Source organism: Balaenoptera borealis (genome assembly GCF_965194805.1).
Source record: "Balaenoptera borealis genome assembly, chromosome: 3".
In the NCBI taxonomy this organism is placed as follows: domain Eukaryota; kingdom Metazoa; phylum Chordata; class Mammalia; order Artiodactyla; family Balaenopteridae; genus Balaenoptera; species Balaenoptera borealis.
The window spans coordinates 142,828,457-142,851,599 of NC_138866.1; the positions used below are offsets into that span (position 1 = coordinate 142,828,457).

A 23,143-nucleotide genomic window follows, 5' to 3' on the forward strand; every position below is an offset into this window, starting at 1 on the left:
CTAACAACATTTTCACAGGACTTTCTCTTCCCCAACTGAGACAGTTCTAGACAAGTGACTCACTAAAACACAACCCTTCAAGGAAGCAAACTTTCATCTTCCTAAAACCTCAGCAAAGTGGCACAGCGGCACCCAGATATTTTTGTTGCCTGGCCTGGGGATGCTTCTTTTATTTTCTGAATGGTTCATCCATTTCCAGGAAGAAATTAACAAAATAGTCTATAATTTGAGGCCCGAATTTGGGGGTAGGAAGAGTTCTCCTTCTGAATACTTTCCCTGGAACATCAACTAGGAGTCAAGTCCAGAGGCATATCACTTTCAGTTTCCTTTTGTTTTTTTTGGTTTTTTTTTTTTGCTGAGCTGCAGGTCTTGAGGGATCTCAGTTCCCCCACAAGGGATTGAACCCAGGCCATGGCAGTGAAAGCACCGAGTCCTAATCACTAGACCACCAAGGAACTCCCCCAGTTTCTTTTTAAAATAAAAGAGAGTTAAGAGAATGAGAAGACAGGTCACAGACTGGTAGAAAATATTTGCAAAAGACACATCCGATAAAGGACTGTTATGCAAAACCTACAAAGAACTCTTAAAACTCAACAATAAGAAAACAAAAAACCTTATTTAAAAATGGGTCAAAGACCTTAATAAACACTTCACCAAAGAAGGTACACAGATGGCAAATAAGTATATGGAAAGATGTTCCACATCATATGTCATCAGATTAATGCAAATTAAAACAACGGGATATCACTTCACACCTATCAGAATGACCAAATCCAGAACGCTGAAGACACCAAATACTGGCGAGGATGTGGAGCAACAGGAGCTCTCATACACTGCTGGTGGGAATGCAAAATGGTGCAGCCACTTTAGGAGACTGTGGCAGTTTCTTACAAAACCAAACCTTTTCTTACCATGCAATCCAGCAATCACACTCCTTGATACTTTCCCAAAGGAATTGAAAACTATGTCCATACAAAAACCTACACGTGGACATTTATTAGCAGTTTTATTCATAATTGTCAAAACTTGGAAGCAACCAAGATGTCCTTCAGTAGGTGACTGGACAAATAATCTGTGGTACATCCAGACAATGGAATATTATTCAACACTAAAAAGACATGAGCTATTAATCCATGAAAAGACATGGAGGAAACTTAAATGCATATAACTAAGCAAAAGAAGGCAATTTGAAAAGGCTACATACTATATGAGTCCAATTATATGAAATTCTGGAAAAGACAAAACCTTATGGAGACAGTAAAAAAAAAAAAAATCATTTGTTTCCAGGGGTTGGGGAAGGGGGGAGAGATGAATAGGCAGAGCACAAAGAATTTTAGGGCAGTGCAAATTCTCTGTATGATACTGTAATGATGGATATATGTCATTACACATTTGTTTGGCCCATTGAATGTGTAACACCAAGATTGAACCCTAAAGTAAAAATAAACTATGGACTCTGGGTGATTATGATGTGTCAATGTAGGTTCATCAACTGTAACAATGTACATCTGCTAGAGGATGTTGATAATAGGAGGAGATGATGTGTGTGGGGAAGGGGCATAAAGAAAATCTCTGTACCTTCCTCTCAATTTGTCTGTGAACCTAAAACTGCTCAAAAAAATATTGTCTTAAAAAAAAAAACAGCTAGGAAGGGGAAAGAAAGAACTGGGTTAGCACTTGAACAGAAAAGGCCTTTTCACCAGCCAAGGTAGGGAAGCTTGACCTTAAAAGCCTATTATAAATAACTTCGGGTTAAAGAAATATGCAATGTCACCTGAGAAAATCTAGTCCTGAATTTGGGTGAGTCATCATTATCAAGCAATCAACTTAGTAATAATAACAACCTCAACAATAATAACTAAAATGAGCACCTATTATGGGCAGGCACTTTTTCAGGCAAGTTAAATGCATTAAATCCATTTAGTCCTCAAAAACCCTATGAGGTAAGATACCATTAGTATCTCCATTTTGCAGAGAAGGAAACCAAGGCACAGAGAAGCTAAGTAATTCCCACAGTCACCCTCCTAAGAATTGGCAGAGCAAGGGCTCCTACCCAGGCCACCTGGCTGCAGGGTCCAGGCTGCTCCGTTGTCTCACTGCAACTATAATTCACTGTAAATGCTGAAGGGAGACTGTCATAATACAAAGTAACAAGAACAAACAGTAGTTTAGGGGCATGGAGCGCTGATTGCTTTACCAGCTTTATCTCATTGAATCTTCACAACAGATGTATCATTACCCTATTCCATATACCGGAAAACTGATAATTAAAGAAGTGATGACTTGCCCAAGGTCACTGGAAGATAAATGATATAGCCAGTTGCCAAACCCTAGTGGCCAGACACCAGTGTCCACACCACTATTCCCCACATCATGCTATGTCTCTGTTGGAAGCAATCCATGGTTGCTCAAGTAATCTGTGGGACGCTTGATGACTGGAAAGAAGTCTGCCCCATGGCATGACCTCCTTCCTAAAGACCATGTGTGAAAGAAAGGCGGTATGGTATAGCAGAATGAACACAGACCCTGAAATCAGAAAGATCTGGGTTGAAATCCCAGCTCCAGCAATTACTATGTGACATTAAATACAGCTCTCTGAGCCTGTTTCCTGATGTGTACAAACGGGATAAAAATCCTATAAGCACCATGGTGACTATGAAGCTGACATGAGACAGCACATGGAAAAGCCGGCTTCACGAGACCCTCCAATCACCCACCTCCCTGGATCCATAAAGGGGGCCCCACAAGTGCATCAGGAGTCCATCTCTGCTCAGGGGTCTGCCTGCCCGTCTTGGGCTGAGTCATAGCATCTTCATGATAAACACTGAAAGTAAAATTGCACAAACGTGGGCTCTCCAGATTGGGACTATGTTCCCTCAACTCCTAGCATTTGCCCTGGGAGCCAGCAGGAGCTGTAACCATGCTGTTAATGAGGTTGCTGGGCACCAGGGTGGCAGAGAGAACAAGAGGGTGTGAAAGCATTACTGACATACCAATTTGGACTAATAGGGATCCAAGGTTTCAGTTGAGAATATCACAAAACAAAATAATGGTCTTAGATCAACTGGGGATGGTTTGGTTTGATCAGGAGGTTGGGGTATGTTTTGTTTTGGGTTTTGCCCTTTTTTAAAAATCTATTGAAACTTAGAGAAACACAGCAGAATTTTGTTGATAAAAAAATAATAAAAAAAATTTTTTAAAAATAAAATTTTGTTGGTGTTTAAAAACTCTGGGTGACGTCTTGCTTGTTGAGTCATCTCTTTTGTTTGCATATACTTGGTCTCTTCTGGTTTCCTGATGGCCATATCTGACAGAGTTCTCATCATTTTAAATGTCCCTTTAATTAAGCAGGAATGGATAAAACCATTTGTGTGTGTGTGTGTGTTTGTGAGTAGTATATTTCACTTATCATAACTCAAGTTTCATCCATGTTTTAGCATGTGTCAGAATTTACTTCTTTAAGGCTGATTTTTTTGGGGGGCGTTTATATTCATTAGGGATATTGGCCCGTATTTTTCTTTTTTCTTTCTTTTAAAATTTTATTGAAGTATAGTTGATTTGCAGTGTTGTGTTAATTTCTTCTGTACAGCAAAGTGACTCAGTTATACATATATTCTTTTCATACTCTTTTCCATTACGGTTTGTCACAGGATATTGAATATTGTTCCCTGTGCTATACAGTAGGATCTTGTTGTTTATCCATCCTATATATAATAGTTTGCCTCTGCTAATCCCAAACTCCCATTCCTTCCCTCCCCTACTCCCCTTCCTGGGCAACCACAAGTCTGTTCTCTATATCTGTGAGCCTGTAAAACCATTTTTAAGAGCCTCCAGGGACAATTCTTTATGCAGATATTTTCTTTATATTATATCCCAATCTTATTTATTGTGGCTCTAAATCAGGGGCCAACAAACTATAGTCCATAAGCTAAATTCAGCCTACTGCCTTTTCTTGTAAATAAAGTTTTATTGGAACACAGTTGTGCCCATTAGTTTACAAATTGTCTATGGCTGCTTTTGTGCTAGAGGCAGAGTTGAGTAGTGGTGACAGAGGCCATCTGGAGCTTTAGAGAAAATGTTTGTCAATCCCTGCTCTAAAGCAGGCATTGGGACCAGAATGGCGCAAAGTGTTTCATAGCAGGTATCTCTACCATAATCAAATAATTCTCTATGTTCATTAATGCCTGTTTGTCCTACTTTATGTAAGTTCTTTGAGAGTCAAGGACTACATCTACCTTGTTCAATATTTTCTCCCCAGGGCCTGAGCACAAAGACTAAAACATGGTACACAAGTAAGAAATATCTTTTGAGTGAAGGAACTAAGTTGCTAGATGGATTTTGAGTTCTTGTGGGTCATAACTACGTCTCTGTCTTGAGTAAGAACCTGACTCACAGTAAGTTCTCTGTAACTGTATATTTGCTAAACAATCAATTGCATGGACTCTGAATTTAGAGAATGAATATGTTTTGCAGGACATTTAATGACCAAGACTATTTTGTCTATATTTTGATGAATCTCTTCTATGCCACACTGTTTATGCCCATCCTCTCTCTAACTTCACAGAATCCTCTGTGCTGCAAGCCCTGATATCTGATGTTTGGCTCTGGTGGTGCTAGTCTCATCAATGATTTGCAAAGCTGGTCCTCCATCCCATGGAATCCATCTGTGCTTCACAGTGTGATCCCCAACAGCCTGAAGGGGCTCTGTGGGTGGCTCAGCCCAGTATTCATCGCCAAGGCACACGGGCATTCAGCCCACTAACACTTATATACAAGAGAAACCAGGAGCGGATGCTATCACGTTCTGGAAAGACATAGAGAGAAGGACTGAGTGGAAGAGACCTATGGCTTGCCACACACAAAATGAATTTGTCATTTGGATATGGAAGATGGTTTAACACGAAAAAGAGAGAAATCAGACTCTCAAGGAGGCAACAAGACTTGGAAAAAAGAACATAACCTTTAAAAATTGTGAATCACTGTGTTGTACACCCGTAACATACAATATTGTACATCAACTATACTTCAATTTTTAAAAAAAAAAGACTTGGAAAGAAGAACTAAGAGCTTGGGACTCAGACAGATCTGGGTAGGCACCCAAGCTCCAATACTTACTAGCTTTGGAAACCTCTGCCTATTCATTTCTCTGAGATAAAAATACCTTAATGAAAAAATAGATGTAAAATGATAGTGTTGCGAGGACACTATGATAGATTTAAGAGACCTAACAGTGACAGGTGCTATACAAATTTTACTGCTCTTTCCCCTTCAGATTTTAATGCCACAAAGAGAATGATCTCTGAAAATATCTACTTACCAAGCATTCCTTTCTTGGAACTAGACAGACACATGTCCTTCTCTGCACTGGGCAGGGCAAAACTCACCACAAACACTTCCACCCCATCAGCCATCAGGGCCAAACCCAAAACAAAAAAGAGGATCCACTGGAAGCGTCCGTGGCCACACTCATCAATGATGGTCTCGTACTGGTGGGCCAGCTGCTCTTCCTCTTCCATCCTCTCAGCCATCAGGTCTGCCTGGCCCCGAAGACCATCCACCCTGGAGGGCGCCATCTTGGTCTGCTTGGTCTTGATGTCATCTGGGTGAGGGATGCCCTGGTACTCGCCCTCATAGATCTCATCCTCCTCATCATGGCCTTCTGTAACATCACTCTGTGCATCTTCTTCTGGATTGGACTCATTACCACGATAATAGCCATCACTCTGGGCATAGCCCTCATAGTTGTCATGATATTTGTAGTCATCCATTCCTTGGTTCTGGGACTGCCTGCTTGCCTCTCGAGCTATATCCCTTGCACTGTGAAAGAGGTTTGGGCTGTTTCAATAACCATCATCCATTCTATGTACAGAGGTTTAAATGTAGACTTCTTGGGTGAATGTGACACCTGTATTCTTCCCCTTGGTCTCAAAGGCAACCTAAGTATCCATTTGCATTCAATGTCTATTGGAAGTCTTTGGAAAGTTTCAAATTCTGGTCTGGTCTCCTGCAGCAATCCAAAGGTATCGTGTTGGAGACGTTGATTAGAAATGGGTCCAGCTGTTCTCCTTGACAAAGAGCCTGCAGGACTTGGCAATTTGCTGACTGGCCTGGTTTGTTCTGCTACTGAAGGTTATACCCTGGAGTACAGAGAAAGGAAAGAGAAGAATGTTATGAAATGTGGAAATTCTGACAAAATACTCTCAGAATTAAACAAATATATTTGTTAGTGCCAGTGCTTCATGTATAATGTGGAGGAAATCTTGGTTAGACATCAGATTCATACCAAATGAATGAGCCTTAAACCAGTGAAAAAGAGCAGTGGTCAGAGAGGCCCTTGGAAGCATTGATTAACCCATGAAAGGGGTCAAGTCTTATACAAGAATGAAATATAAAGCGAGCAAGAGATTTTCAATACAAGACTATTTTGTGTTATGGGTTTTCTGTTAGAATAGATCAAGCTTTTGGCAACAGGGCAGGTTTATTACAGCTCAGCTTCTGTTATGAGGAGGCCAGCTTTTCTAACTTTGGCATGAAGTGGCTGTACAATTTTACATCTAGAAATGTATGGCAAAGAAATATCCAACACCATTTTTCCCAGGGCTCAGCTTACTTTTGAAACTCAGCATTGTGGTTCCAGGGCCACTCTGACCTTGTACTTGTCTTAAATAGGCAAGAATAGTTGCTAAAGACCCAGAGCCAGAGAGCTTGTGCCTGAAATTTGATTCTGCCACATAATGGCCATGTGATCATGCACATATTTTTCTCATCTCAATTTTCTCATCTGTAAGATGGAGATAACAATAGTACTTAACCCATAAGGCTGTGCATAAAGTACTTAGAACAGTGCCTGACCTGCTTGGTAAACACTATTTAAGCATTGATGTTATTTTGCTCTTTTTTTTTCTAGCTCCAGTTCTGGAAACCAAGACCCAGTATTGTCAGAGCCAAGACCCTACCTTATATCCCAATTCCAATCAGTGGGTCCATCTGTTGATTTCCATGCCCAACAGACCCTGTCCTAATTACATCCCTAGAATCCCAGTTCTCACAAGGTCTGGAGTCACCATTTAACAATGTCTCCTGGGTACCAGAAACTGTGTTAAATGTGTCACATCCCTTATCCCTAATTCCTACAACAATCAGAAAAAGAAGGAAAATGTGTTTGCATCCTTATCTTACAGATAAAGAAACTGTGCCTCAGGTGGGGTTAGATCAAGGTCACAGAACCAGGACTCAACCAGGTCCACTGATCCCCAAAGTCAGTTCTTCCCATGGCTGTCGTGCTTCCCAAATGCTGTTCCAAGGACCTGTCACACTGGATCCCCCGGGGAGTTTAGAAAACGGATTCTAGAATGCATGCAGAGGGACTGGTTCAAGCTCAGAAATCTGAGTTTTCACACGGTTCCCCAAGTGGCTCTGAGGCCCAGCTTCTCACTGAGCAGCCCCCTGGGTGGAGGCCAGACCCCTCCCGGACACTTTAACTCACTTCAACTCTCCCCACTGCCAGACCCTCGGACTAAGTTGGATGCTCAGATCTCTTCATCAGGGCTGCCAGAAATCCACTCCCCAGCTCAACCCACCTGCTGTCAAGTACATACTCGTTCCCTCAACCTCTCCAGGCCTCCCTGTCACACCCGAAACCCACATTGTCCTTTCACCAAGCTCAGCCGACGCCTCCCCACAGCGGACTGGACACGCTTGCCCTCGCCGTGCCCACAGGGTATCCCTGGACCCCCTGCCCTACACCTGTCTGCCTGGCTCTCCTCGCCCTCAGTCCTGGACAGACTCCAGCTCTGGAACTCATTTGACTCCGAAAACACAAGGGATATCTACTGGGGGATTCCAGACACTAGTGGTTCTCAAACGCAGGGTGGGCCAGAGCCACTCAGGGCATGAGGGGCTCATTAGAAATGCAAATCCCAGCACCCCTATCCCAAAGACTCTGAACCTGCAGAGCTGGGATGGGACCTGGAAATCTGCAACTTCCGCGAACGTCATAAGGAATCCAGTGGACTACGCTTTGAGAAACAGTGAGGTAAAAAATCAGCAAGAAATATTTACTGAGAACTGATTCTCACTTCATCCTTTCAGATTTTTCACCATCCCCAGTAAATAAATTTGTATTAGGCCATGCTGGCCTGAACCATGTCAAATTAATATTCTAAATCTGTTTTTATTATATGCATTTAGGACCACAGGAGGAATATAAATCACATGTAAACAGCATGAGAGCTTTGCAGAGTGCTATAAAAAATGGAGAAAGAACACACCAACTGCCTGAGATCTGGTGTGTTATTTCCATCCTGGGGGTTCTGCAAAAATGTCATGAACTAAAAATGATAGATTTGCAATTCCAAAAGCACATGTGGGAAATACCACTCGGGGCAAAGGTCCTGGGACTTGCTTTGTGGAAAGAAGCAGATCTTTGTCAAAACAAATTCCACTCATCTGATCCAGTTAAATGAACTGCTGTGAATGCCAGGTGTCGTGGTGTCGGGAAGACTCACTGTCAAGTGCTGTGGGGTTTTTTTCTTTTTCATTGAGAAATGCCAACTCATTTTTTCAGCAAAGTATTTTCTAGAGAGAACAGCTATTAATCTGTTATGGGTTGAATTGGAACCCCTCCCCCCTAAAAAAAAGGTATATTGAAACCCTAACTTCCAGTACCTCATAATGTGACCTTATTTGCAACTACGTCTTTATAAGGGTAATCAAGTTAAGATGAGGTCATTAGGGTGGGCTCTAATCCAATATGACTGGTGACTTATAAAAAGGGGAAATTTGGATGCAGAGACAGACACACATAGAGAAAAGATGATGTGGAGACACAGGGAGGGTACCATTGACAAGACAAGGGATGTCTGAGGCCACCAGAAGCAAGGAGAGAGGCCTGGAACAGATTCTCCTTCACAGCCCTCGAAAGGAATCAACTCTCATCAGGTTCAATCAAAACCAACACCTTGCCTTTGGATTTCTAGCCTTCACAACTGTGAAATGATACATTTCTTTCTTTAAGCCATCCAGTTTGTACTCCTTTGTTATGGCAGCACCAGGAAACTCATATATTCAAAAACATCAGCAAGTCTAATGATTATCAGCTAAACCGCAATAATAAAACAACCAGAAGAGCAGCTGTTAACTGCGGACTAATATGAGCATGTTACAAGCATTACCTCATTTATCCTCACAGCCAATAGTGAAGCAACGTTATTCTCTCCATTTCACAGATGAAGAAACTGAGGGCTAAGAGGGTTAAAGAATGTGCCCAGTGTAACACAGAGAATCAATTTCAGGGCTTGGATTAGAAGCTAGCTTCAAAGAGAATGTTAGGGCTGATGTACAGTGGAAGAAACTTAGGGGCCCAAGGAGACAAGTCAGGGTCACACAAGGAGCTGCCTGCAGAGCTAGGACTGACATTGGGCTTCTGACTCCCAGGTTCAAGTTTGCCCATCCTCAACAAACATTCCCCAGGATCTTTGGTGTTTAAGGCATCGTGTTAGTTATGATATGACTTGATCCCCATTCTCAAGAGGTCTACCCCTCATGAGAGAGTCAAACAACACAAAGCATCATGCAGTCATAAAAATTAAATGTTAATATTAACTCTCACTAATATTATCTTTCATTTATTGAGTACTTGCCTTGTGGCTTTGAGCCAAGTACAATGCTAAGTTTATCGTGTGCTCTACATATTCCAACTGGGACAAGAACCCTATGAGGCAGGGGCTGTTTTTATACTCAGTTTACAATAAACAAGACTGAGGCTGAAGAGGTTGGACAGATGACCAGGGTCACAGGTGGTAGGTTCTCCGAGGAGGTTCAGGGAAGGGAAGGATCGCTATGAGCTGAGTTCTGCTGAAATAGCATCTTAGAGGTCGGGGGATTTCCAAGGGCAGGAAAGGGCTCAGAGAAGCAAACAACAGAGAGGAGGGCACTATAGGCTGGAGAACAGGGAGAAGCAAAGGCACAGAGGTAGGAATGGCTTCACTTGTTTTGGCAGCAATGAAGCATCTCCCCACAGCAGAGGATCCAAGAAGGGGCGATTATGGGAGATAGACTGGGGAGGGAAATAGCAATCGGTCTGAATGCCCTGCTCAGGGACTGAGAATTTTCCTTTGAGCAAGGGAAGCCCTGAAGTTGTTGCTGAAGTGAGTAAAGTAGCGTGTCATGCAGAGCAGGGATCTGGAAAGATCTTCCTGGTGGGAATGCGTGTCCTGGTTTTTAAGTGAAAACCTAGAGACAACAAAAGCAGGTAGAAGTTTTCGTGTGTGTGTGTGTGTGCGCGTGCGTGTGTGAATAATCCAGGGGTGAGGTTAGGCCTGCACAAAGGTGGTGGCCTTGGGACAGGAAGAGAAGGGCGAACACAAGGGGCCTTACAGGGGAGAACAAGTGATGTATTTCCTGTCGGGGGAGAGGAAGCAGCGAGGGTATCTAGGACGATGATGACTCTAGGGAGGTAAATCCTGGGCTGGAAATCTTTCCAGCATCCTACAATTGCCGTGTAACTTAGACAGACAGGGACTTCCCCGGTGGTCCAGTGGGTGAGACTCCGCGCTCCCAATGCAGGGGGGCTGGGTTCGATTCCAGGTTGGGGAACTAGATCCCGAATACATGCCGCAACCCAGAAGTCTGCATGCTGCAACTGAAGATATTGCATGCCGCAACGAAGATGCCTCATGCTGCAACTGAGACCCGGTGCAGCCAAAATAAATAAATTAAAAAAAGAAAGAGAGACAAGTCTTTCTTCAGGCTGATCTGCCTTTTTGGAGGGTGGTAGGCTACATAGCAGAGTGGTTCAAGAACACAACCCCTAGTGTTAAGGCCCCAGGTTCAAATCCTGACTCTGCCACTTCCTGCTACCTGTGCGCAAGCTACTGGCGACTCTGTGCCTCAGTTTCCTCACCTGTAAAATGGTTGTAATACTAGTACCTATGCTGAGGATTTGGGAAGATAATCCATGAAGAGTGCTTAGCACAGTGCCTGGCATGGATGTGATCAATATAAATTTGATTTTTTATTATGATTGTTGTTGTTGTTATGATTATTATCTGAGGATTGATAAGGAAAATGTAGCCAGGATCTCAGCTTGAGCCTTGCCTAACTCCACTTGAGACCTGGGGCCCATCTGGACTGGGCTGGGGAACAAAACACAGAGAAAAACAAACTGACATTTAGTTATTCATGAAAACCACTGCTTCTCCAAAATGACCCAGCACAAATCTCTTAAGCATCCTCTAACTCTTACATTCTGTTAACCTCTGCGTCTATGCTATCTGATTCAAAATCATCGCGTGGTAAACACTTGTTCATGATTAAATAACACATAGAACAAAGCTAAAAATAATGTTATAATCAAATGATGTAATGCTTCTCAAAATGTGTTCTGCAGAACATTAGGCCTTTTAATATGCTCATTTAAGGGGAAAAAAAGAATTTCAAGAGCAAATAAGTTTAGGAAATGTTGCATACTCTATTCACCATTTTCTTTCAGAGATTCATAATGCACATGGCTATGTTAAAAGCTGTGAGAAGACCTGAATAAAAACCTATTTCACATCACAATGAGTTACCACCACACACCCATCAGAATAGTTACAATCAATAGACAGACGATAGCAAGTGCTAACTAGGATATTATGAACTAGAACCCTCATACATTGTTGGTAGGAATAAGAAATGGTTCAGCCACTTTGGAAAACAGTTCGGCACTTACTTAAAATGTTAAACATACACTTACCAAACAATTCCAACCTAAGAGAAATAAAAACATATGCCCACACAAAGACTAATATGTGAATGTAAATAACAACATAATTTACAATAGCCCCAAACTGAGAACAATACAAATGTCCATCAACTAATGAATGGATGAACAAAAGGTGGTATATCCATGCAATGGAAGAATAAGCAGCAAGAAAAAGGAACAAACTACCAGTGCATACTACAACATGGAGGAACCTCAAAACCATTACACCAAGTAAAAGAAGGCAAACACAAAGGGCCATGTAGCGTATGACTCCATTATATGAAATTCTCCAGAACAGGCAAATCCATAGAGACAGAAAGCAGATAAGTGGTTGCCTGGGGCCAGGGTGGGAGCGGGGAGTGACTGTAAGTAAATTTGACGAAAGTTGAGCCAGAGAAGTGTTGTGAGTGTTCTAAAACTGGATTATAGTGATGGTTGTTGCACAACTCTATAAATTTACTAAAAATCATCTACTCTAATGAGTGGATTTTATGCCATGTATATTTTAATAATAAATTATTATTTTAAATAATTTTATAATTTCTATTATATAATAAAGCTGCTGTTCTTCCCCTCTTTCTTCCCCCCAAAATCTATTTAACTTGTGGAAACCAGTGTTACCCGTGATTATGGACCTCTTTTTCCTTGGAACCCGTATTAACATTAGGCTCTTCTAAATAGTGAAGTACTGATTTAGAGCCTAAGCTTTATTCACCCTAGGATTTTGTCATGTCTTGAAAGCCCATCTGGCAAGCATCACAGAGTCTATTTGCATGCAGGACCCATTAGAAGTGAGAATTAGGGAAAACAGCCTGGTCGTAGCCCAATGGGCCACAGGTGGAGGGAAAGATAATTCTGAGATTTTCCACCAGATTCAATCAAATCTTGGTGGTATATCAAAAGCCCAGAATGTGGCAAGTTGGGTGCAAACAATAATGGAAGATGGTCCCCTTAGCAAAGATGCCAGTAGACTCAGACCCACCCCTAGAAAGCTGAGCACACTCATTGGCCTCCTTGGCAAGAGTCAGTAGCAGCTGTGCCTTCAGCTGCAATTGGCCTTGATGAGACATTCACCCCAAAGAGTCAGGGCAGAAGAACATGGCAGATAACCTACACTCAGAAAGACTAGTGCACCAGCACAGGAGATGGCCCTGGGTACTCCTGAAGCTATTTGGCAGGAATTAAGGGGGAACTGAGGCATAGAGGGGCAAAGCCTGAGAAAATCGTATTTAGAACCTTAGTGTAATTCTATTTCACATGAACAAGAGATAGGAAGGTCAGCACACTCAGATAGGCACTAATGAGATAGCCAATGTGTCAGTTAGCTTTGCAGACACCTCTTACTTCAGTTCCCATCCTAATTGTGCAGGTCATGGCAATAATGAGTCCGAAGAGAGGACAAGAGAGCTCAGTACAAAATATTGTCAGTTGTTTAAGAGAAAGACAGCTGGACCACTAGATAGAGAATGTGAACTATAGCCCTATGCCTGCCATCGAGTCAGGGTGGGACCCTGGATGCAGCCCTCAGTTCCATGCGTCTAAATGACAGGCTGTACTGGATGACTTCTTAAGGTCCTTTACAGCTCTCTGATTCAATATTTTCTTCTATATCTGTGACAATGCTTTGAACCATCTAAGTAATATATAAAACATTATTATTATTATTATTGTTTTAATATCTGGGATAGTGTCCATTTTAAGCTAAGAGCAACAATTTCCAAACTGATTAACCATTTTCTGGCAATGCGATGACTCTTTATTCTGAAACATTTAGAATTACTCCAAGAGGTCCCATGGCATTCTGCACATATCTCTATAATCACTTTATACTGTAACCGTTTATGTGTCTCTCTGCCAGGAGATTGTGAGCAATTCTAGGATAGGTAAAACATGGGATTTTACTAATTTTTTAATCTCTAGAACCAAATACAGAGTCTTTAAACATAGAAGGTCCTTGAAAATGCTTGCTCAATAAAGGAGGTTAATAGTTATTCAGTGCCTGCTTGAAAGCAAGTCAAAATGGCACCTGGGCCAGAGTGCCTCTGCCCTGGCTGTAAATAGACCAATTGGTTTCCCTTTATTTACCAAAAAAAAAGTCGGATCAGCTGACATCCTGAAGACGCCACCTTTTACAAGGAGTCATTCACTCTTTTACTTCCCTATTGGCCTTTCATTGACACCGAGGTCCCGGCTTGATGCAATGGCCCTAAGGACTACTTGAGTTATTTGTTATCAACTTTCAGACTGTAAAATATGTTTTAACCACCTGCTATGCTTCCTGAAATACACTGCTTGATGTTTCTGGGCTAGGTTACATCTACCGTGAGCCGAAAATAACAAGGCTTAATCTGGCTAGTATCGGAAGATGTGTTCTCTGAGGCTTCCAACCTCAGATGTCCCACTTAAAACAGTGTGGGCTCATTAGTGTGACATTAAAAGTACTTCTCTCTTCTTAGCTGAATCACCCAGCTGTTCTATTGTGTTAAAACAGAAAGCCAGTTTCCAAGGTGTATTGGTTATTAAACAAGAACCAAACTACATTATCTTTTTGTTGGAGGAAAAAACAAATACTTTAAAGGAATGCCAGCCTTAATTTGACTGTTCAGAATGGTTCTTTATTTTAAAATACAAAAGCAAAATAACAATTTATGGAGAAGTACATCAATCAAAGCATCATTTAGAACATCAAGCCCAGAAAACAACCCATATGTTAAGTAATAGGGGCTAGGTAAATGCAGCTTATACATACTTATATAGTTAAATATTATGGGTTTTGAAGGACTTATCAAGAAAAAAAATGATCACACTCTAATAGTAGGTGAAAATATAGGTAAATCATATATTTACATCATTATACCAATAGTTTCTGTAATATTATATATTGTAAATATGTATTTATTTATACTACACAAATGTATATGGTGGGGTGATCTGTTAAGGTGTTAATGTTGACCTGGTAATCCCTGAAATGCTAACTCTCTCCCTCTCTGCTCCTCTGTGTTCTAAAGCCAGGTCAGGGTTTTTCACAGTGTGGTCCTCAAATCACCTACAGGGGGATCACTCAGTACCAATTAAACACAGATTCTTGGACCCCATTCCAAACCTTCTGACACAGAAGGGGGTAAGAAATCTGTTTCATTAGCAAGCTCTCCAGGTAATTCTTGTGATCACTCAAAGTCAAGAGCCTCTGGTTGATGGTCTTCTTACCCCAAGAAGCAGTTAATTTCTTTTTTTTTTAAACATCTTTATTGGAGTATAATTGCTTTACAATGGTGTGTTAGTTTCTGCTTTAAAACAAAGTGAATCAGCTATACATATACATATATCCCCATATCTCCTCTCTCTTGCATCTCCCTCCCACCCTCCCTATCCCACCCCTCTAGGTGGTCACAAATCACCGAGCTGATCTCCCTGTGCTATGCGGCTGCTTCCCACCAGCTATCTATTTTACATTTGGTAGTGTATATAGGTCCATGCCACTCTCTCACTTCGTCCCAGCTTACCCTTCCCCCTCCCCGCGCCCTCAAGTCCATTCTCTACATCTGCCTCTTTATTCCTGTCCTTCCCCTGGGTTCTTCAGAACCCTTTTTTTTTTTTTTTTTTAAGATTCCATATATATGTGTTAGCATGAGACCCTTGTTGCTGCTCCTGGGACTGCAGGGTTAATAGCATCCATGGGCACCCACAGCCTGTACTTCATCCAGAGTGCTGCCTGCAGGAGGGACAGGGCTCTGTCTTCTCTCGGGGAACTCACACCCCCCTTCTCTAGCTTGAAAAAAAAACACAAAGCAGTTAATTTCTTCGTGATTCAAGGGCAAATCCAAAGAAGCCCTCAACCAAGTCTTCAGACAATTAAACCCTTCCAGGAGCTAAGCTAGAAGGGAAGGGGAAGAGGAGCTGGTGCTTTGACTTGTAGGGGAGGTACCCAAGCCCCGAGAGAGGGGGACTCGTAGGTGGCAGAAAGCCTCTTCCCATAGGCAGCACTGAGTAGCGGAAAGAACCAGAACCACTGTGGCTACAGCCATGGACCAAGAGCCAAGCATCCCCGCCATTTGGGGGACCACTTAAGTGGTCCAATGGAGTGGGGAAGGGAGCCCTAAAAAAAGACTGATAATTGCCATCTTATCAACCCTACTGTAATTTGATTATGAAAAACATTTTTAATGGTATTTCTTGCTTAGCAGTGATACTGTAAAGCAAATTCTTGCCCCCTGCGTATATCTGCAGATTCCAGCTCTGCTCCCTACAAGCTCTGAGAATCTGAGCAAGCTGTTCAACCTTCAAGCTTCGGTTTCCTCATGTGTGAAATGAAGAGAATATGGGTTCCTATTCATTGGGCTGTTATGAGAATTAAATGAGTTAATATGTTCAAAAAGCTCAGTACAGTGCCTATCGCCAAGGAAGAGCTCAATAAAAATAGCTATTATTATATAAATGAATAACACACAGGATATGCATTTCTACATACACACTAACCTCTGTAGCAATGCCTAACAGAGCCAGAAGGACAATAAGAGCCTTTGCCTCATCCTACAAGCAGCAAATCTGCAGCCTTTGAGGTATGGTTCTCTAGATTTTTAGCATCCCAATCCGCTGGAGCCCCGCCCTGAATCCCTACCCCTGGGCCAGTGTCCTGACCACCTCTCCCCATCACTCTGTATCAGCTCCTCTCTCTGGAGACCCCGACCCTGACAAACAACCCTGTAATCACCAGATATTTTGCTCCTGTTGGGGTTCAGGGTGGGCCCCCCAAAATACACCACAATGGCATATTGATTACTTTGAATTACAGTTACTTAAGAAACAGCCAATGCTGGGGGGTCACTCTGACCCTCCTTTCTATCCCTCTGAAAACAGGAAATAAATCTCTCATGTAAAAGGTACACTCCCTATATCTGGAGGTAAAAGAATACCCTTATTGCCAGAGACAGGGAATTCAGGCTGAGAAGCCTACGTAAACAAACCTTGTCACTTCTTTAATTTACTACCCCAAGCCCAAACTATAGATTCTTCACTAATTGAGCACCCAAAACCTAAGTCTTTTTGTCCTGTAAATTCCTCACAAATGCATTGTTTCCTTGTCTAAAAAGTGTAAAGGCCGTCTGCTTTGGCCACTTCTTAGGTCTCATTTCTACCAGACCCCCTTATGCACAAGTTAAAATTTGTTTCTTTTTTTCCTGTTCATCTGTCGTGTGTCACTTTTATTATTAGTCCAGCCACAAGGACTCAAGAGGGATTGAGGGGGAACTTTCCCCTTCCCCGACACTCCCAAATGACTGATGCCAAGGCCAATTTCCCAGAATGGGTGACGCTACATTTCTTGGCATCTGACATGATTTCAAGAGATGTTCGAGCATCGCATTAAATAACATTGAATCACATAAAGAAAAAGTGCATTTTTAATGTTCTTTCAATCCCTTTTGATTGTCAAAGGAAAAGTCTCCTTTGGGGGGCCAGCACAGCCCTACCTCCTACTTGCTAACTTGCTAACTGCCCTTTTTAACGAAGTGAAAGCAAGCCTTATATTCAGAGCTTTTAGCAAGGCACGGTATCTGGCTAAACATCAACAACATAACATTGTATTGTTTTCACTGTGTTTGTTTTTATAGTTACCCTATATTTACAAGAGTGGTATAGTTTCCTTCCTAAATAAATGTATTCCTTTAATAAGAGTGAGTTGATTGTTCTTTAAAAATTAAGTAAGAGTATGGTCTTTGCCAGGGATATGGTAAAAATCTTGAGGATCATGCATGAGTGATGCAAGCTTGACAAATACCACCCAGACAGAAAACACTGCCTTCAAGGTAGAATGAAAGCAACATTTTCTTATCTGAGTACTTCAGATTTATCATCTCATTTCAACTTCACCACACTATGAGATAGTTATGAAACGGAGCAGGACCCTATAGTCATTCCCCTCTGTCCTCCACCTGCCTTTTGCCTGTCGAAAAACTTTAGCCAAAAAATAAGTATAATCAGAGAAGTGAGAAAATGCAGAAACAAAGGAAAACAGTAGAAGGAGACCAAATAATAGTTTAGTCATGAAGCAAACTCAAGGACCTTTAGTTCCTCCTCAAGGGCTATAGATACTATTCTGAGCCATATCCTGTGAGCTGCCTTGTAGATACTGAAACTCCCACCAGGTGGAAGAAGTTAGCTACATGATGACCAGACTGTAGCCATGACATAAGCTGCCACAATTCCGAGAACTGGCCTCAAAGAAATGCAACAAACCATCCCTGGAACTGAAGACTAACTGTACTTAAAACAATCAGGATGACGCTGGTCAGACCACTGATGACCAATTTCAAGATGACTGCCAGAGCTGACTGTGCTGTTTCTACATGTAGCCCCTCCCTCCGCCTATAAAAGCTCTTGCGCCCTGGTTGTCAGCGGGGGACGGAGGGGGGTAGTCGGCCTTTGGAGAGGAGTCCGTCCTCCCCATCCCCGCAGTTGCCGGCCTCCAAAATAAAGCAAACTTTCCTTTCAACCAACCTTGCCTCTTTATTGGCTTTTGAGCAGCGAGCAGCCGGATCCCATTTTCGGTTATAGTTATGCTTGTTTTTCTATTCCATAGATGAGAAAACAGACTCAGAGAGGTCAAGTCACTTGCCAGCGTCACACAGCTAGTAAGTTTGAGAGTCAGGATTCAAACTCTCCATCTTTACTAAGCTTCCTCCCCCACACCCTTATTGCCTCTCCTGCTGCCAGATGGGTACCTCTCAGAAACCAATGCTAGCTTGAAGAAAAATTAAATGTTGACTACCACTGAGAGGGCCTGCCTGCCAGATAACACAGACCCTCCAAACCAGGCCCTGGTATCCTCTCTTCCTCCACAGTCCCACTTTACCTTACAATCAAATACACCCAACAAAGACTGTATACTGTAAGCAACAACTGAAAACATCCCTGTATGTTCACTTGGGAACAGATGTGCCCTAAGTAAATTCACAGACTGACAAAATTACACAGCAAATTTGGGTAACATAGGGGCAGAAAAATGTTCTCTTCTCCCTTAGGTTCTTTGGCTGGCCTAATAGTTAAATTGCCATAGTACAAGTGAACAGGAGAAAAACAGATTTAACTTTATACATACAGGAGTCTCAAAAAAATACGAGACTCAAAGAGATGACTAACACAGGCGGCTTTTATACCTTTTAGACAAAGAAACAACAAATTTATGAAGAATTGCCAAGACAAAGGGGATTGGACTTCGGGTAGTAAATTAGTAAAGAAGTAACAAGTTTCATTTATACAGCCTTCTTGGCTCTAAATTCCCTATCTCTTGTGACAAGGATGCTCTCTGCCCTCCTGTTACAGGGTAGGTACCTTTCATGTGGGAGATTTATTTCCTGCTTTCAGGGGAACAAAGGAAGATCATAGTGTTCTTCTTGTGCCGGCTGTTTCTTAAGTAACTTTCATTCAAAATAATCAATATGCCAAAGTGGCATCTTTTGGCTTGGCATATTCTGCTTCCTCTCAGTAACGTCAGATTTTCTAATGATGGGATCTCCATGGAGGCCAGTGAGTCCAGAGGAAGTTAAGGGGGACTCTGGGAGGAGAGCTGGAGATATATGTGGAAAGGAAGGTAGAGCCACATTAGGAAGGACCTTGAGTGACAACAGAGGGTGTTGAACTCATTGACACCTCGAAGTTTGAGGAGTGAAGAAGCACAGGTGCATTTTAGACTAACCTGGAGGAAAGGAAAGGAATGGGGTCAAGCTTTTTGCTTTTTGGAAAATTCTTGTTTTGTTTTCTTCTGAGAAGCAATATTTCCTCTGGAACGAAAAGTAAGAGCTATTAAAATGGAGCCCTCTTGGGGCTTCCCTGGTGGCGCAGTGGTTGAGAATCTGCCTGCCAATGCAGGGGACTCGGATTCGAGCCCTGGTCTGGGAAGATCCCACATGCCGCGGAGCAACTAGGCCCGTGAGCCACAACTACTGAGCCTGCGCGTCTGGAGCCTGTGCTCCGCTACAAGAGAGGCCGCGATAGTGAGAGGCCCGCGCAACGCGATGAAGAGTGGCCCCCGCTTGCCGCAACTAGAGAAAGCCCTCGCACAGAAACGAAGACCCAACACAGCCATAAATAAATAAATAAATAAATAAATAAAAATTGTATAACTTAAAAAAAAAAAAAACCATGTGACCTGCACTAGCCAATGAAATGATTAAAACACACTGTGCAGTTTCTGATTTAAAAAAAAAAAAAAAAAAAATGGAGCCCTCTGTGCTGCCCACATCTACCTGGAAACTCATAGAACACAGCACAGGCTTATCTAAGGGAACGTTTAAAGATAGATCCCACTGCTGGTGGACTTCCATCTCCCAGAGCAAGAAGAGATATTAGAACCTGCTGGGCATTTCAAATACACTTTACTTTCCTTCTCAAAATAGATTTGATTCAAAAATAGTTCTACTGGTTGAAAGCGCTGCTTAAAGATGAGAAACAAATCGTTTAGAGCGCTATACCAATAACAGAATTGAATATAAGCTTGAAGACTGCAGTGGCCATCATCAAGAAAGCCAAGCACCCAGGACCCCCTTCTTGTGTGGTTTACAGATTTTGCCCGCTGAGCCTATTAGATTTTATGTCTTGACACTATGCCAAAGAAATAAGGTCAGGAGACAAGCCTTCATCCAACTGACACTGCCTCAGAGCAACCCTCACCTGAATCACCCCAACACGGTCAGCACACTTCCTCACAGCCTAACATCTCCTAGTGGTTTCTTCAAACCACTGTCCTCAAATTTGGCCTTGAAGGACCCTTGCTAAACAATGTCCACTCCACCTCCCCAGCTGTATTTTCTCCTTTTCTGATAACTCCTCCTAGGAGACTAGCCTTACTGAATTGTCATCATTATATTCACTCATGTATTCCATAAATACTTTGGGGGGAGGCATACCAACTACACAGCAGGTCCTGTATCAGGTGCTGGGGACACCAAGGGGAATATAACAAGCTCCTGCCCTCATGTCCCTTATAGTCTAGTTCATAGACATTTTACTAAACCTAAGAACAACAGATTTCTGTAAGGAGAGGGTCCTTTCTTCACACGTAAGATAGTCTCCATCTTCTGGTGCCTTACAATCTTTAGAAGTAGATCCCCAAAAATAAAAATACAGAAATGGCATTAAACTTAAATGGTTTGATACTCCACTGGGGGAGGGGGCATTGGTTGAAAGTTTGGGTCTCTTCCTAAAAGACTAAAACCTATAGATACAGATACATGAGGAAAATGAAGAATGGCATGGACAGATTAATATAGTTGATATCCAGGAGGATCCAAGACCTCCCCATCATGCCCCAAAGGCAAGTCTGAGGACCATTGGCAGGGCTGAAGGAATTCTTCTTCATGTCTTTTTTTTTTTTTTTTTTTAAACATCTTTATTGAAGTATAATTGCCTTACAATGGTGTGTTAGCTTCTGCTTTATAACAAAGTTAATCAGTGATACATATACAATATGTTCCCATATCTCTTCCCTCTTGCATCACCCTCCCTCCCACCCTCCCCATCCCACCCCTCTATGTGGTCACAAAGCACCGAGCTGATCTCCCTGTGCTATGCGGCTGCTTCCCACTAGCTATCTATTTTACATTTGGTAGTGTATATATGTCCATGACACTCTCTCACCCTGTCACATCTCATCCCACCCCCTCCCCATATCCTCAAGTCCATTCTCTAGTAGGTCTGTGTCTTTATTCCTGTCTTGCCACTAGGTCCTTCATGGCCTTTTTTTTTTTTTCCTTAGATTCCGTATATATGTGTTAGCATACTGTATTTGTTTTTCTCTTTCTGACTTACTTCACTCTGTATGACAGACTCTAACTCCATCCACCTCATTACAAATACCTCCATTTCATTTCTTTTTATGGCTGAGTAATATTCCATTGTATATATGTGCCATATCTTCTTTATCCATTCATCTGTCGATGGACATTTAGGTTGCTTCCATGTCCTGGCTATTGTAAATAGAGCTGCAATGAACATTTTGGTACATGACTCTTTTTGAACTATGGTTTTCTCAGGGTATATGTCCAGTAGTGGGATTGCTGGATCGTATGGTAGTTCTGTTTGTAGTTTTTTAAGGAACCTCCATACTGTTCTCCATAGTGGCTGTATCAATTTACATTCCCACCAACAGTGCAAGAGAGTTCCCTTTCCTCCACACCCTCTCCAGCATTTATTGTTTTTCTTCATGTCTTTATTTACCTCTTCTCTCATCTTAGCCCTCGCCCATTTTTTTTCTTAAAATGAGCCTGCTCTTCTACCATATGATCCTGCAATCCCACTCCTGGGCATATATCCAGAGAAAAACATGGTCGGAAAGGGTACACGCACCCCAATGTTCATTGCAGCACTGTTTACAATAGCCAAGACATGGAAGCAACCTAACTGTCCATTGACAGATGAATGGATAAAGAAGACGTGTCAAATATATACAATAGGATATTACTCAGCCATAAAAAAGAATGAAATAATGTCATTTGCAGCAATATGGATGGACCTAGAGATTGACTACTGAGTGAAGTAAGTCAGACAGAGAAAGAGAAATATTATATGTTATGCTTATATGCGGAATCTAAAAAGAAATGATACAAATGAACTTATTTACAAAACAGAAAGAGACTCACAGACTTAGAGAAAGAACTTATGGTTACTTATGGTTATGGGAACAGGGGGAAGGATGTGGGGAGGGGATAGTTAGGGAGTTTGGGACTGACATGTACACACTGCTGTATTTAAAATGGATAACCAACCAGGACCTACTGTACAGCACAGGGAACTCTGCTCAATATTCTGTAACAAACTAAATGGGAAAAGAATTTGAAAAAGATTAGATACAGGTATATGTATAACTGAATCACTTTGCTGGGCACCTGAAACTAACACAATATTGTTAATCAACTATGCTCCAATATAAAATAACAAGTTAAAAAAACCCAAAAAACTAGCCTGTTCTTTGCCACATTCCAGCCTTGCAATAACCCAGCCATGGAAGCGTCCCTCCTCTAGAGTTGCCTGCAGGTAGCAGCTTCTGCAGCTCAGGACTATGGACTTACCACACGCTGCTCAGCTAGGGGTCCCTGATTTCTGCTGCCCAGTTATGGCTCCACCCTGCATCCCATTAGCCTGCCTCTCTCCTGGCCCCTGGAAACCTTCCCCACATTTCTCACTTGGAAGAAACTATAAGTAGAGTCCTCCCAGCTAATCTTGCTCTTACCAGACCCCTGTAGTTCCCTGAAATAATATATATTTTTTAATTTACCCCAGTACATTCTAATGCTTGTGTTCGCCTCCTAATTATCCTGGAATGACTCAGTCTCCGGGTGTGATTGGCCCTATGGGTCTCCTCTGCCCCCCACTCCAATGTATGACATCTCTGTAATTAGTCTC

General features: G+C 42.1%; 1 protein-coding gene across 5 annotated transcripts in view; it reads right to left on the reverse strand.

The window, feature by feature from the left end:
• SV2B (synaptic vesicle glycoprotein 2B) overlaps positions 1-23,143 on the reverse strand; it is a 259,567-nt gene that overhangs the window by 71,953 nt on the left and 164,471 nt on the right. For all 5 annotated transcript variants that reach the window (XM_082388923.1, XM_082388921.1, XM_082388924.1 and 2 more), the window contains one exon: positions 5,318-6,137. In XM_082388923.1, coding sequence (XP_082245049.1) covers positions 5,318-5,768 — 451 coding nt within the window. In that variant the 5' untranslated portion in view covers positions 5,769-6,137. The remainder of the gene's footprint in view (positions 1-5,317; positions 6,138-23,143) is intronic.